The sequence below is a fragment of the Choloepus didactylus genome, chromosome 10, assembly GCF_015220235.1.
Source record: "Choloepus didactylus isolate mChoDid1 chromosome 10, mChoDid1.pri, whole genome shotgun sequence".
Taxonomy (NCBI): domain Eukaryota; kingdom Metazoa; phylum Chordata; class Mammalia; order Pilosa; family Megalonychidae; genus Choloepus; species Choloepus didactylus.
Window position 1 is genome coordinate 129,170,608 of NC_051316.1, and position 13,958 is coordinate 129,184,565.

A 13,958-nucleotide genomic window follows, 5' to 3' on the forward strand; every position below is an offset into this window, starting at 1 on the left:
ACACAGGCCTTAATGGGGCACCCCGGGTGGGAGGATGTGGGAGAGAGAGAGGGGCTCTTCCAGGCAGACCCCTTTTGCCCCCAACCCTCTGGATAGTTTCTGCCATTCATGCCTAATAAGCAGTTCTGATGGGTGGGTAGGTAGTGGGGTTCTCCCAGCCCTCAGAGGAGGGGGCTTCCTGTGCAGGCTCACAGAGCAGGGCTGGAGGGGCTGGGGCTCTGGCTTTGTCCACCCCACTGCTGCTGGGTCAGCACGCTCCATTGCAGGCAAGGAAGGCTCAATCCCTCCCCCCAGAGGAGGGAGGCCTGGAGCTGCAGGCTCCCCTGTCTCCCTCCTGGCCTGACTTCCCTCTTGGGGGGCCTGGGGTGTGCCTTGGGAGGCCAGCCCCTTCCCAGCCTCCCTCCAGGGGCCCAGAGCCCAACCCTGGCCCCTCAAGCTCGGAGGGGCAAGTCTGACTCTGCAGAGGCTAATTCCCAGGACCGGACCCCCAGAGCGGGCTCCTGAGGACCCCCTCTGGGCTGGTGGGGAGGTGTCACCCCACTCTGGCCATGCACCAGGAAAGCCAAAGGAGAAGGGAGACTGGGCAATTGGGGCTGCTGCTGGGGTGGGGATGGGAGCGGGTGCCCCTGCCACACAGGCCCCGAGGTCCACCCAGGGGTACCGCAGGGTGGGGGTCCCTCAAAGACTGGCCTCCCACCAAGACTGAGTCTGTATAGATATGCCTGGGCAGGGGATCAGTGTGAGCCCCCAGACTCCTGAAGGCTGAGTCGGGTGGCCATGTAATTTCAATCCCAGGTCTGCTTTTTGTCCTCGAAGCCCCTCCCACTCCCACTCGATGCCAGCTGGACAGGACACTGTCCCCCTCCCACCCCCGCAGGCTGGAGGGCGTGAAGCCCCTCCCACTCCCACTCGATGCCAGCTGGACAGGACACTGTCCCCCTCCCACCCCCGCAGGCTGGAGGGCGTGGCGCAGGAAGGGGTTGGGGGCAGGGCCAGCGGGGTGGGGGGCAGGCTGTGGCGCGTCGCCGGGGTCTCGCCTCATCTGCTGCCGCCTCCCACTTACTTATCTCCCCTGGTCCCTCTGGGACGCTGGGCGGCTGCGAGGGGCGGGGCCTCTGGGCCCAAAGCGAGGGAACCCCGGCCTTTGTGCGGGGTGGGGTGGGGTGGGGTGGGGGCTGCCCGCCCGCCCGCGGCCAGTGGGGAGGACCCGAAAAAGTCTCTGGGGGCGCTCCGGGCCCATGCGCCTCCGGCCCCGAGTTATCCCGCCGCGCCTCCCGAGGCCGCTCGCGGGACTGAGGGGGCGCTGGAGGGCTCGGCCCAGCCCAGCGCCCCTCCCCGAAGGGCCATGCGGGGGCGCCCGGCGGGACAGGGGCCACCTCCAGACTCCACCCGGAGCTCCCGCACGCTACGAGGCGGGCGCAGGGACAGCGACCCGGCCACCGCCGGGCGACCACAGGCCGGGCCGCACGCCCCCAGAGTCCGCGCGCCCCCGGGCGCCTCGGCCGGACTCCCGCTGCGCCGCGGCCCCCGCCCTCGGCAACTTTCGCGGGCGCCCGCGGGGGGACAGGAAGTGGGGGGCGGGGGCGGGGCCAGCGGCTCCGCCCCCCCGGGCCCCGCCCTCCGCCCTGGCCGCGCCCCCCGCGCCCCCCGCGCCCCGGAGCCGCCGAGTCGGAGCGCCGGGCGCGGAGCGCGGAGTCCGCGGGCGCGGCGAACAAAGCGCGGCGGAGGCGGCGCGGCTGGCCCGGGCGCGGGAGGCGCGGAAGGCGCGGAGCGAGCGACCCGCCGGGCCTTTGTCTCCCGGCGGGGCGGGAGCGGCGGCGGCGGCCGCGGGGCGCCCCGAGCGCAGAATGCGGCGCCCGGCGGGGCGGGCCGGGGAGCGCTGCGGCGGCGGGCGGCGTGGAGCCCGGCCCGGGGCCCGGGGGGACTTGTGTGTGTGAAGGGGGGACCCGGCGCCCGCACGTGGGCGGGAGCGGCGACCCGCGAGCCGGAGGACCAGCCGGAGCCGGAGGCGCAGGGAGGCGGAGGCGGAGGGAAGCGCGGCGGCGCCGCCGGACCCCGGGCCGCCCGTGAGGCCCCGCCCCGGCCGCCGAGCCCCGCGCGGGCGGGCGGGATGCCCTCGGCCGCCGCACTTTAGCCCGAGCCCGGCCCTGCGCGGGCGCCATGGAGCAGTGGCGGCAGTGCGGCCGCTGGCTCATCGACTGCAAGGTCCTGCCTCCCAGCCACCGGGTCGTGTGGCCCTCGGCGGTGGTCTTCGACCTGGCCCAGGCGCTGCGCGACGGCGTCCTGCTGTGCCAGCTGCTGCACAACCTCTCCCCCGGCTCCATCGACCTCAAGGACATCAACTTCCGGCCGCAGATGTCCCAGGTGAGCGGCCGGCGCGGCGGGAGGGGCCCGCGACAGCCGAGCCGCCCCGGGCTCTCGGGGGTCCTGCCGCCCGTCGCGCGGACGCCAGCGCTCGGGGCCGTCGGCGGGAGGGCGGTGCGATGTGGGGAGCGGACGCGCGCCTCGGGGGCGCCGAGCTGACCGAACTCTCCCGGCCCGGGGAGCGCCCGTCCTCCGGTCTGGACCCCGGCGGCGACCCTCGCGCCCCCCGGCCGCCCGGCGCGCCAGAGCTGGCGTCCTCCGGCTTCGCACCTGGTGGCCGGGCGCCGCGGAGGAGCAGCCGGCGTCGTGGGGCCCGGGCGGGGCGGGGAGCCGGCGCCCTCGGGAACGGGAGGGAGCGGGTGGGCCCCGCGCCGCCCTCTGCCTCCCTCGCCTCCTCCGGGCCCCGGGGCCGCCAGCCGCCGGCGGGAGCTCGGACCCCCTCCTCCGGCCCCGCACCCTGCCCGCGTCCGCGTCGGGCTCGCAAGGGTGGCCTTTGTCGCGGTGGAGGTGCATGTGGGGCCGCCCGGCCCCGCCGGAAAATGTCCGGCCGCCGGAGCTGCTTTTCTTGGCCCCTTGAAGGGAACCTGGCCAAGACTTAAGCAGAACCGAGACTCCCGTCGCGCCCTTGGGGTCACGGAACCTCCAGCCCATGTGGGTAGCCAAGTGGCTGGGGAGGCAGAGGGGGTGTCCAGGCTCCACCATCACCCCAGCCCAGTAGCCTCTCCCCTGGCGGCCCTCGGTGACTAGGCGTGGACAACGGCCATTCACGAGGGGCCCGGCATGGGGAGACGAGTGAGTCACACTCGGTGCGGTCCCAGGGTGGGCTGCATGGCCTCTACCCTTTCCTGTGGTCAGGGTCTGGAGACGGGGGCGGCCCTGAGGGGGAAGCCCCCTTCAGCTCCTTTGCAGATGATAACTCACCTGGGCCACCACTGCAGAGCGCTTTCACAGGTCCGTTCTCATCTGTCCCCGCAGCCTTGCCGGTGGCTGGGAAGTACTTTCCCAGTTCTTCACCTGGAGCGTCTTGGGGCAGGAAGGGCCGGGCTGGTAATGGGGGGCTGGGCCTTGCACCAACCGTTTGCCTTTGATTGCGGGCCGCAGGGTCTGCCCGGGCTTGCTAGCTCTGGGCAGGGTTTCCGGCTGCCTGGCGGGGAGGCTGGGGCCCGGGGCCGCGGGGTGGGCAGAGTCTGTCCCGGAGCTGCCCCTACCAGCCGTGGTTTGGGCAGGATGGGGCTGGCGCGGGCTGTGGCAGGCGGCTTGGCCCTGCCCCTGAGCTGGGTGTGGGTACCCCGGGCTGCCCATGGGTCCTGGAGCCACTGGCGGCTGGGGTGGAGATACTGACACCGGCAATGTCAGGCTCATTAGCTGGGCACTGGCCTGTGTCACCCTTTGGGACTGGGGCTGGCTCCTCCTCAGCGCCCCTGGGGTCTCAGAGGGTGGCCTGGTCACACGGACCGTTGTGTGCCAGTGGCCGGCCCAGGCCGGCTCCGTGAGCCTGTGTGGAGGGCAGGGAAGGGTTAGCCGGCGAGTTCCACTTGAAAGTTCACAATTAGGGAAACATGAGTGAGGGTCTGGGGGGGGAAGTTGGCGGCCTTTCTGTGGAGCTGCTCTTTTGCTAACGATGAAGTTTATCCACGGTGATTTGACGACAAAAGAAATGGTAGCTGCCCATTCTTATCCATTCTGCCCTGTGCTAGGTGGGATCCTGGGTGGGGGGCCAGCACCCCGTTTCATAGATGAGGTGGCTGGAGCTCAGAGAGGTCTGGTGACTTGCCCCCATCATGCAGAGAGTATGTGGCAAGACTGAAGACAAACTCAGGCCTCTCTGTCTCCCAGGACTCCTTAAATAAGTTGGGATTTAAGGCGACTTTCTCAGCTCTTTTTCTGGTGGCTGCTCCTGGCTCAGTTTGGGGATTTTCCGGGGTGGTGGGGGTGGGGAGGTGTGTGACTGTTTTCCTGGGATGGATGGGGTGGGGGGTGCACCTGTGTTCTCTGGGACCTGGCCACAGAGCTGGGGAGGCAACAGGACCCCTCTCCGGGTCAGACGCTCACATCCATCACAGGCTGCGTCTCTCCATCTCCCTGCTGTTCTTGACATGCCTGGTACCCGTCCCTCTTTCCAGAATGCTCCGCTAGCATCTCATGGTGACAACCTGTTTTCGGACGACAGAGAGCTTTGAATCCCCCTTTGAATTGATGTCAGCTGGGTTATTGGCCTTAAAGTCACGTGATGACTGTGCATTTATTGAGTGCCAGCTGTGTACAGAGCTGGATCTTAGTAGGTGTTCACAGAGAGAATCAACTTGTCCCCTTGGCTGGGCCTTCTTGGAGCTGGCAGAATACACTTCATTTTTGTTTTTTTTAATCCAAAAATGCCTGGAAGCCATTTTGGGTTTAATTAAACTAATTAGGTATGGTCACAATCTGCTCGTTCTAATAAGAGAACGGGTGTACCTGAGCAGCTTGGGTTGTGAGCTCCTGAGGATGCCACTGCTGGCAGGCGGCCCCCGTGGTTTGTACTTTGAACCTAAAGGCGTGCCCTGCACAGCCTCTGTCTTTCCCACGCTACCCTGGGGGCCTTGTCCCCGTTTAACAGATTGGAAAGCCTGGCTGCAGGGACACTTGTCACAGAGAAGGCTTGGGATCCTGGGCCCTCCAGGGCTTGCCCCCAGCTCATGCCGCCAGCGTCACCGCCGGTCCCCTTCCTGGTGCCTGGCACTCCGGGCTGGCCACTTTTTGGCATCCTTCCCTCTCCCGATGCCTTTTCTGTCAGTGCCTGTCACATGCTGGGCCCTTGCTGGAAGACCGTTTCCTTCCTCTTAAATGGGTTCTTGCGGTAGGAGCTGGTTCAGTGGCCCCCTCCTCCAGGAAGCCTCCTCTGATTTCACTCTCTTCTCTTCAACTCCCAGTGGGCCTTACGTGTGTCTCCAGCTTTGCACTTTCCAGCCTTTGTCTCAGTGGATGTGTCACTGGACGGTCATACCCTTTCTGCTCGCACTCCAAAACTCAAGCACCAGACAGCCTGAGGACGTGAGGTGCCGGCCCCCACGTGTGGCTGTCTCCTTCCGAAGCCTGGGAGCCCCTCGGAGGCAGGGGCCATGGCTTGTTCAGATCTGGGTCCTGCTGAGCCCAGCGTCCTTTCATTCATCCTTTAAGAACTTCATCCCAACTTCCTCCCACCCTCCCTGCCTCCCTCCCCCCGCCCCAGGCTGTGAGGACAGGAGGATGGGTTGGGCCCATTCTCTGCTCCTGTGAAGCAGGGGCCCACAGTGGGTGTTGAGGTGCTTGTCGATTGAAAAATCAGCTTTGGATATCCAAAGAGCTCCATGGAAGCCGGAAGGTCCTTGTTCCGGGGGGCTGAGCTGTGCGATGCCAGACTTCCTGGGAGCAGAGAAGGGAAGGCTGATTCCAAATGGAATAAAGAATCCTTTCTTTTCTTCCTTTTTTGGTAGGATTTTTTTTTTTTTGAAAAAAAAATTTCAGATTTATGCAAATGTTAGGTACCCTACAAATAAGTTTTCCTGAACCATCGGAGAGTAACTGGTCACTCCTGAATATTCCAGAGTGTGTTCCTGCCGAAACGCTCTTGTAGTCACAGTGCACCCACCTAAATCCAGATATTAGCAGCGATCCATTCCCACCAGGTGCTCTGTTCACGTTGTCATTGTCCCAGTAAACACCTGTCGGAGCAGACGGGTCTGGTTCAGGGTCTGTGCTGCCTTTATCCGCGTCTCTAACCTCCTTCAGTCTGGGACAGTTCCTCGGCCTTTGGCCTTTCTTTGACTTTTGTGACCTTGAGGCTTCTGAAGGTTCCAGGTCCATTATGTTGCAAACTGCCCCTCGGTTTGAGTTTGTCTCAGGTCTCAGGATTAGGCTCAGGTTGTGTATCTTTGGGGGAGATAAGAAGCAGCGATGCTGTCCCCACCCCCACAGCCTGCCAGGTACTGCGGGATTTCAGGCCGTCCGGTTGCCGGGGTTGTGGACTCTAATCATTGACAATGGTGATGTCAGCCAGATCCTCCGCTGGAAGGTTACCCTGTTCCCCTTTGTTGTAACAAAAACTCTGAAGAAGGTGCTTTGAGACAGTAGATACGACCCCCCCCCCCCCCGAACCCCTTCTTTTCCTTTTCTCATTTGGATTAGCACTTGTGTTTTTCCATCGTTACTTTCACTATTTCTCTTCGTGCTCGGACGGTCTCAGGTTTGACCAGTGGGCATGCTGCCAGCTGGCCTCTGTGTCTTTTTGACGTTTCCATCGTTCTCTGAGCCCACCCTGACTTCCGGGCACTGTGGGTGCTGCAGGCTGCTCTTGTCTTGGGCCTGCCCCAGCTCTAGAATCGGCCGTTTCTCCCAGGAGCCTTGGTTCCTGGTAGTGGACGGGGTCCTTGGAAGCCAAGACCTGGGTGCTGGTGGGGGTCCTGGGTGCCGGCGGGGCTCCTGGCTGCTGGGGCATCGGGATAATGGATGCGTGTGCATGTGGATGAGCACATGCGTGTGTATGTGTGTGTCTGTACGTGTCTGTGTGTAAGGATTATATGTGCATGCATTTCCCTTTGTATTTTCTGTCTGTAGCAGTGCTGTTAAATAGAAGTGTGACATATGTCACATCTGTATTTTAAAACTTCTGGTAGTTCATATTAGAAGAGTAAAAAGAAACAGGTGAAATTAATTTTAATAATATAGTTTTTTTAACCCATGCATTCTCAATGGAGAAATTATAACCCCAAAGAGAGTGAAAATTCAATCTTTGAGGATGAAGAACTCGTACTCTTTTTATGTGTGAAACATAGGTGCACATACATAATGTAAACAGGGACACGGTGCTTCTGTGGTGGTAAAATCTTTTAAAGGAGGGTGGGTAGGGAAAAATGTCTGAAAAGGCCCTTGGGAGGACAGTAATGGTTGAACCAAGTATATCCACAGTACTGGCGCTTGCACATGGCAGTGTTTGGGCCACTCAGGTGCGTAAGCAAAGGCAGTGAACCCCCATCAAGGATGTGCACTGGGCGCACAGGTGGGGGCACAGCAGAAGGCTGACGTGATCAGGGTGGCCAGTGGCTCTGTCTTCAGCCCTGGCTGGGAGTGTCTCTTGGAGTGTGGTGTTGAGCAGGATTCTGAGGCTCAGGTCTAGGATCAGCAGCAAAGACTGATGAGCAGTGTCTGTCTGCTCGGGTTGTGGGGAGGGTGTAACATGGCATTGGCATAAAGTGGATCGTTTGTGCAACATGTCCTGATTGCTGAAAACTGGTGTCTGCCTGGGCTGGGGTTACACTGCCCAGATGCTCTGTCCTGGTGGGGAAGCTGTCCTGAGCAGCAGTGTCCCCCGTCCCCAGCCTACTGCCTAGCCTTGGAGATGTGGCCTCTCGCAGTCCCACCCTGGGGGCTCGCAGTTGGGCCTGGGCCCTGGGGCGGGGACAGCTGCCTCAGCTGGAGGTGGCCCTGGCAGGGGTGAGTAGGGACAGTGTGCCCCCCACCCCAGGGCCTCAGTGCCGAGGGGTCCAGGTGACAGAGGACTTTTTCTCTTTGGAGGGGCTGCCTCATCCCGGGCCCTGGGCTGGGCGGTCAGTGGCATGAGGCCCTTTTTGAGGGGACTTCAGGGAACACATTTGATCCTGGTCCATTCCTCATGTCCCTTGTCCATTCCTCACATCCCTTGTGTCCCGAGACTGTGGCCTTGGCGTTTAGGGGACGAGGGTCCAGAGCAGCATGGGGCTGGCATGGGGGTCCTGGCTTAGGGCAGCTGCCCCTCCGGGAGCCTTGCAGCTGAGCCACCCTGACTCCCGCTGTCCCTGAATCCGTCTCCTCCTCTCCCACTGCCCAGTCCCAGCACCTCCTCTCTCCAAGACCTGACGTTAGCAAACTTCCTCAAAGAACCAGGTAGTAAATATTTTTGGCTTTGCAGGACACATGGTCTCTGTCGCAACGACTCCCCTCTGCCCTCGTGGTGTGAGAGCAGCTGGAGATGGTATGTGAACGGGTGGCCGTGGCTGTGTGCCAGTAACATTTTATTTATGACGATGAAATTTGAATTGCATGTAATTTTCATGCCTTATGAAATACTTTTTTTTTGTTTTTTCCCAGCCATTTAAAAATGTAAAAGCTTCTCTTGGATTGTGGGATGAACAAAAAGAGGCAACAGGTCATTCAAAACTCGTAGCCAGGCAGTGGGTCACCCAGGACCAGCTGGTGGGCCACCAAAGCCAGAGCGTGGGCCACCCAGAACCAGGCGGAGGGCCCCCCCGGAACCAGGTGGTGGGCCATTTGGAACCAGGCGGAGGGCCCCCCCGGAACCATGTGGCAGGCCACTCAGGACCATGTGGCGGGCCCCCCGGAACCAGGCGGAGGGGCTGTGGTCCGCTGAGCCCCGTGCGAGTCCACGCCCTAGTCTCCGGCTCCCCTCTGCAGCCCGGTCCCTGCCGGCCCCTGTCCCTCGCAGCCCTTGGGGGGCCCCGCCCTGCCCGGTGCAGCCTCTGGTTGTTTCTCTCTGCCCCTTACTGTGCTCCGGTCACGCTGGCCACCTGCCCTGCCTTTGCCCCGCAGTTCCCTCTGCCTGGGAGACTCGGCCCTCTTTGCCCGGCTCCCCGCTGCCTGTCTGCCCGGCCACCTCCCTGTGCCCTGGGCTTTCCCCTCCCGGCAGCCATCACGCTCTGCGATTACGTATCCATTTGTACCGAAAGGCCTTGGCACAGGGCTCGTCAGGCAGGAAGTGCTCCATGAGAGTGAAGCTTTCCCCGGGGCCGCCGGGAAGCTAAGTGCTGAGTGCTCTGTGAAGCCCCCAGCTTGCCCCTGGAGCCATTGGCAGGGCCTCTGCTCTCAACCCCATTTTACAGACGAGGAAACTGAGGCTGCAGGGCCAAGCCCTCCTGTGCGGAACGGCACCTGCTGTGAATAGGTACTCAAAGTGTTTCGTGAGCAGAATGGAGTGCCTGAAACGGCAGTGGTGGAGGGACCCCCGGCCCCCTGGCTGCGGTCACGATGTTGTGGCGATGCCACTTGGTCTCCTCGTCTGGAAAGAGAAGGACGGAGGCTGCCTTGCAGGCCTGGGAGGAGGGATAGCAGCACCCTGACTTGCCGCAGGCCCCAGAAGTCCCGAACGCCGCACCCCACCCCAGCAGGCCAGGCCCCTGGCCTTGTTCTCTGCCCGCCCCTGCCTTGGCATCCAGAGTGGAGGCTCCCAGCGATGGCTGCCACCCCCCATGCGCTGTGCCATGCCTGTGGTCCCCGGCCTCAGTAGCGACTCTCCCCACTGGGCCGTAAAGAGAGGGTCGTGGCTGCGCTGGCAGCTCGGGGCCTGTGCAGGTGGTGGCCCCCTGAAGCCCGGCGTGGTGGCCGGATGGGGCGGAGGGTGGAGTAGAGGGTGGGTGGCGGCTCTTGCACGCACAGAGAGTGGCGTCGTGGTTGCCACTGCCACCTGTCTGCAGAAGGCAGCTTTTGGGGCGGGCAGCTTCCAGGCCACGCTCCCCCTGGACTAACCCAGAGCCCTTGGGGTACACCTGGATGGTCCTGGCACTTAACCTGGGACATGAAAGGGGACTATTGGTAGTTACACTGGGTCCTGGAAGTAAAGCAGAGCCTGCTGGCCACCCGGGGTACCTGCTAGAAGGGTCTCCCGCCTCTCTGCTGCCTGCCCCAAGAGTCCTGGGTTGGGCAGGGCAGCAGGAGAGGGCCGGGCCGGCTGTCCGCACTGCTGGAGGCTGTGCTGGTCCTCACAGGGGCTTGCTCACTCCCTGGGCCGGGTGATCACGGAGGGCTTCATGGAGGAGGTGGCACTCGAGCAGGCCTTGAGGAATGAGGGCTGTTCCAGGGGAGGGCTTGGTATGGGCACAGTTCTGGAGGAGACCTCCTCTGCCCCCTGCGTCTCCCACGTCATCACTGTGTGGGCACAGGGTCCCGTGGACGGCTCTGCAGGGGTGGGCAGGGTGTCACGCAGCTTGCCGTCCAGACGTGTGAGGCCGCATCTGCTCACCCAGCACACCCGGGGCCGGCCGGGGCCGTGGGCTCTATGTGCTTCCACTCCCCTCTCTCCCAGCCACCGTGCTGCAGGCGACGAATCTGAGCCTCAAAGAGATGGAGCGATGGAAGTTTCCAGAGACAGTAGCCCCTCACCATGGCCAGCTGGGCAGTGGGGTGGATGGGGGTGTGTGATTGTCTTTGTGGTGTTGGGTAGAGGGTCCCAGTCTCTGGGGGAGGGCTTGTTGCGGAGACCCTCTCCCCCAGCCAGGGTGGGCTGCAAAGCTGGTGAAAGCTGAATTCCCTGGTTCTGCCTGGGCCGTGCCCTGGTCTAAGAGGGTTTGTTTCTGGGGGCCTCTGACCCCCTAGCACTGGCACCTCCTCTCGGAGGCCCTGCAGGGCACCCCTGTGGGGAGGCTCTGCCCTGGCTCAGAGGTGAGGGAGGGGACAGGGGAGTGCACTGGCTGAGGTCACGCAGCTGGTTGGGGGCAGAGGCCTCCTGCCCCCAGCCCAGGTCTGGGCCACAGGCGCTCTGCTCCCTTTTTCCCTCCGTCCGCCAGTGAAATAGGCCCTCGGCTCCTTGAGAGGGTGGGAGACAGAGCCCGGCTGGAAGCCAGTGCTGGGCCCGATTCTGCTCACCTCTGCCCTTCTGGCTGCGATGCTCCTGGGCCTTCTTCCTCACCTGCCCCCGGGCCTGTCCTCTCACCTGCCCCCGGGCCTGTCCCCTCACCTGTCCCCTGGGCCTGTCCCCTTACCTCCAGGCCCATATCTGTCCTCCATCCTCCCATCCGCACTCCCCCACATGCCGTTTCAGCTCTGTGGTTGGAATTGGGCTCAACAGGCTTAACTGCAAGTCAGGTCGGGCCTGCTGGCAGGGGGGGCCTGCCAGTGGTCAGTGCCTTGCAGTAAGGGCTCCCCACGGCCTGAGGCCCAGCGGGAGGCTCTGATGTGGGGCCGGGTGGCAGGGCTCAGGCGACTCCTCGCCACTTCTGGTCCGGGAGCAGCCCTGGCTCTTGGCTTTGTGTCTGTGCTGCAAGGAAGTCCTGCGTCCGTGTGTCCCCCCGCCCTGTCAACATCCTCTGTCCGAGTTCCGGATGGCTGCGTGGCATCCGCTCCTTCCCGGCAGCCCCCGGCCTCTCCCAGGCTCCTCCCCCTCTGGCTGAGCCACCTCCTGGGACCCCCTTTTCCTCCCGGGGTGTGGGGGCCGGCCGAGCACAGGCCTGGACTCCCAGATCTGGGTTCACACCCCACTGCACCCCTTCTGGCTATGTGGCTGCACCCTCATCTGTCGAGGGGGTTCCCAGGGGCCCCCTCATGGGGTTTTGGGGAGGCCTGATTCGAGGGGACAGGGGACCCAGGCTCTTCGGCCAGGGCTGCGCATGCTGACCGCTCAGTGGGCACTGCCCCTGTCCCCCCTGTGGAGTGCGGCTGTGGTTCCCCTGCTGTCCCTCAGCACCCCCACTGGGGACAAGCTCTTCAGGGCTGGGGCGCTGGCTTCTACCTGTGCATGCCCCTGCCCCGTGCACTCGCTGGACACGCCTGCTGGGAGCGTCCAGCACCCAGCGTGGGCTGCCCCAGCACCCACCAACCTGCTTGAAAACTGGGTTCAGAGCCGGCTGGACAAGCCCCCACTCAGCCTGGACGAGCCCCCGTTCTGTCTGGACGAGCCCCCCACCTGAGGAACTGCGTGTCAGCCTCTGAACTCCATGCTCTGAGGGGACCTTGGTCCGTGTCCTGCAGTGACTGACTGCTTTATTTTGGAATCATTCAATAACCAGGACTCACACACGGGGGCTGCAGGGAGCCGGCTGAGCAGGGGGTGCTCGAGCCCCCAAGAGTGTTCCCCGGCACTGCCAGCCACAGGCCGGAACACGGCCCGGCTGCCCTGTGGGCGCATTTGTCAGACTGTGTAGAATCTATCAGGATTTTTAAAACGTTATTTTAATAGACCCTCCAAGCCAACTTAAGCTTGAAACCTTAAATGTGCCTTCTACTTTGTCTTATGTTTCATTTTTGGTTTCAGAGGTACACAAATGTGGTGCCACGTGGGCAGCCCCGGCACCTTCCCCAGCCCAGGGACCCTCCCCGAGTGGGGGTCCCATCCCCGAGCCCCAGGGGCCCTCCCAGAGTGGGATCCCATCCCCGAGCCCCAGAGACCCCTGAGAATGGGGGCCTATCCCCAGGCCCTAGAGGCTCTCTGAGAAGGGGCTCCCATCCCTCTGGGGGCCCTTGGCCTCGTCCTGTCCGTGGTCCGTGGTCCATCTTGTGACTCATCCATCTTTCCTGCTTGGGGCTTTGGCAGCTGGAGCAGCAAAGGCCTCTGTCCCGAGACCCAGAGGACAGCAGGGCCGGGGTCTCGAGGCCATTGGGGACCTTGCGATCAGCGTGCCACCTTTGGCAGAGTTGTCCTGCCCTGTACCCTGCCCCCCCTGTCGCTGTCCACCCCCACATCTCTGGTGTTCTACCCGTGCTCAGTTTCAAGTGACCTTCATTTACTCATCCTTTTGGCTTCTTGGAATGGGGTGGCAGAAGGTTCTGGTCCCACATGGTCAGGACAGCCACATCCTGAGACCCTCCCTCCTTCCTTTGCCCCTAAGCTCCCCCCACTCATATTTAAACTCCAACCCCCAGGGACAAGGCCATCTCAGCTTTGCCCCCCAGCCCCCCAGCCCCCCAGCCCCCCAGCTTCTCTGGCTGCTGGGCAATCCAGCGGCATTTTGGGGGAAGACAAGACCACTTTCGGACCCGAATCCTGGGTGGTCTCTGCCTGCCGCGCCCCCCGGCTTCATTCCCTACCTCCCAGAGCTCAGAGGAGGCAGGCGAGAGGCTGATGCCTGGGTGGGCTGGGCCTCCATGCCCCTGGCTGTCAGAGGGGCCACCCCGCCCTGTGGTGTCCAGGGACAGGCAGTGTGGTTGCGTCCTGAGGCCAGGCCCTGGCCTTGCTGCTGACCGGTGTGCACCCTCGAACCCCACCTGTGTTGGGCCTCGTTTCCTCCTCAGTCCTGTGGGGCTGGGAGGAGGGTGTGTGGCGTCCCTCAAGCCGTGGGGGGCAGGTGAGCCCTTGGACTGGGCCGGGGGTGATGGGGGCTGCAGGGCGGCAGGGAACATTGCCAGCCCCTTCTTCTGTACGATCACTAAGATTTATATTTTAGGGTTGTGTGGGTGTAGTGGTGTGTGTCTTGTTATTCTGTGCTGGGCTCCCGTGGGCTCCGGCACCTGGTTCTGTCCAGCCCCCCGGCCTCACTCTGTGAGAAACAAGCACCATTCCTAAAAAGGAATAAACACTCACCCGATTGTGGAGAAGAAAAGTTATTTATTCATGATCTTGCAAGAATGGGTGCCCAACCAAAATGTGGGGGTTGGCGCCCAGGACGATAGACCCAGCAGTATTTATTCCCTACGCCTGACCACAAGTACCTCCCGTGTTTCTCCAGTGGCTGATACTCCAGAGGTTACATTCTATTCCACAAGCCTAACTAGCCTGGGCAAATTTGAAACATGAAGCCAGCCCAAATTGGAAACATTTGAAAAAAAGTCTCCTGTGCAAACTTGAAACATTTGAAACAAGTTTCTACCCCTCTTTCCTTTGTTCTTTAACTGCAGAGCCAGCCTGAGCTAGTTTGGTAACAACTTATGAAGCTATT

At 62.7% G+C, this 13,958-nt stretch overlaps 1 protein-coding gene across 4 annotated transcripts in view; it reads left to right on the top strand.

Moving 5' to 3' along the window:
• Positions 1 to 1,743: 1,743 nt before the first annotated feature.
• Positions 1,744 to 13,958, top strand: part of VAV2 (vav guanine nucleotide exchange factor 2) — a 207,282-nt gene continuing 195,067 nt past the window's right edge. For 2 of the 4 annotated variants that reach the window (XM_037797377.1, XM_037797376.1), the window contains exon 1: positions 2,161 to 2,364. In XM_037797377.1, coding sequence (XP_037653305.1) covers positions 2,161 to 2,364 — 204 coding nt within the window. Of the gene's footprint in view, positions 2,365 to 13,958 lie in introns of all 4 variants that reach the window. The other 2 variants (XM_037797375.1, XM_037797378.1) reach the window with 2 other exon arrangements.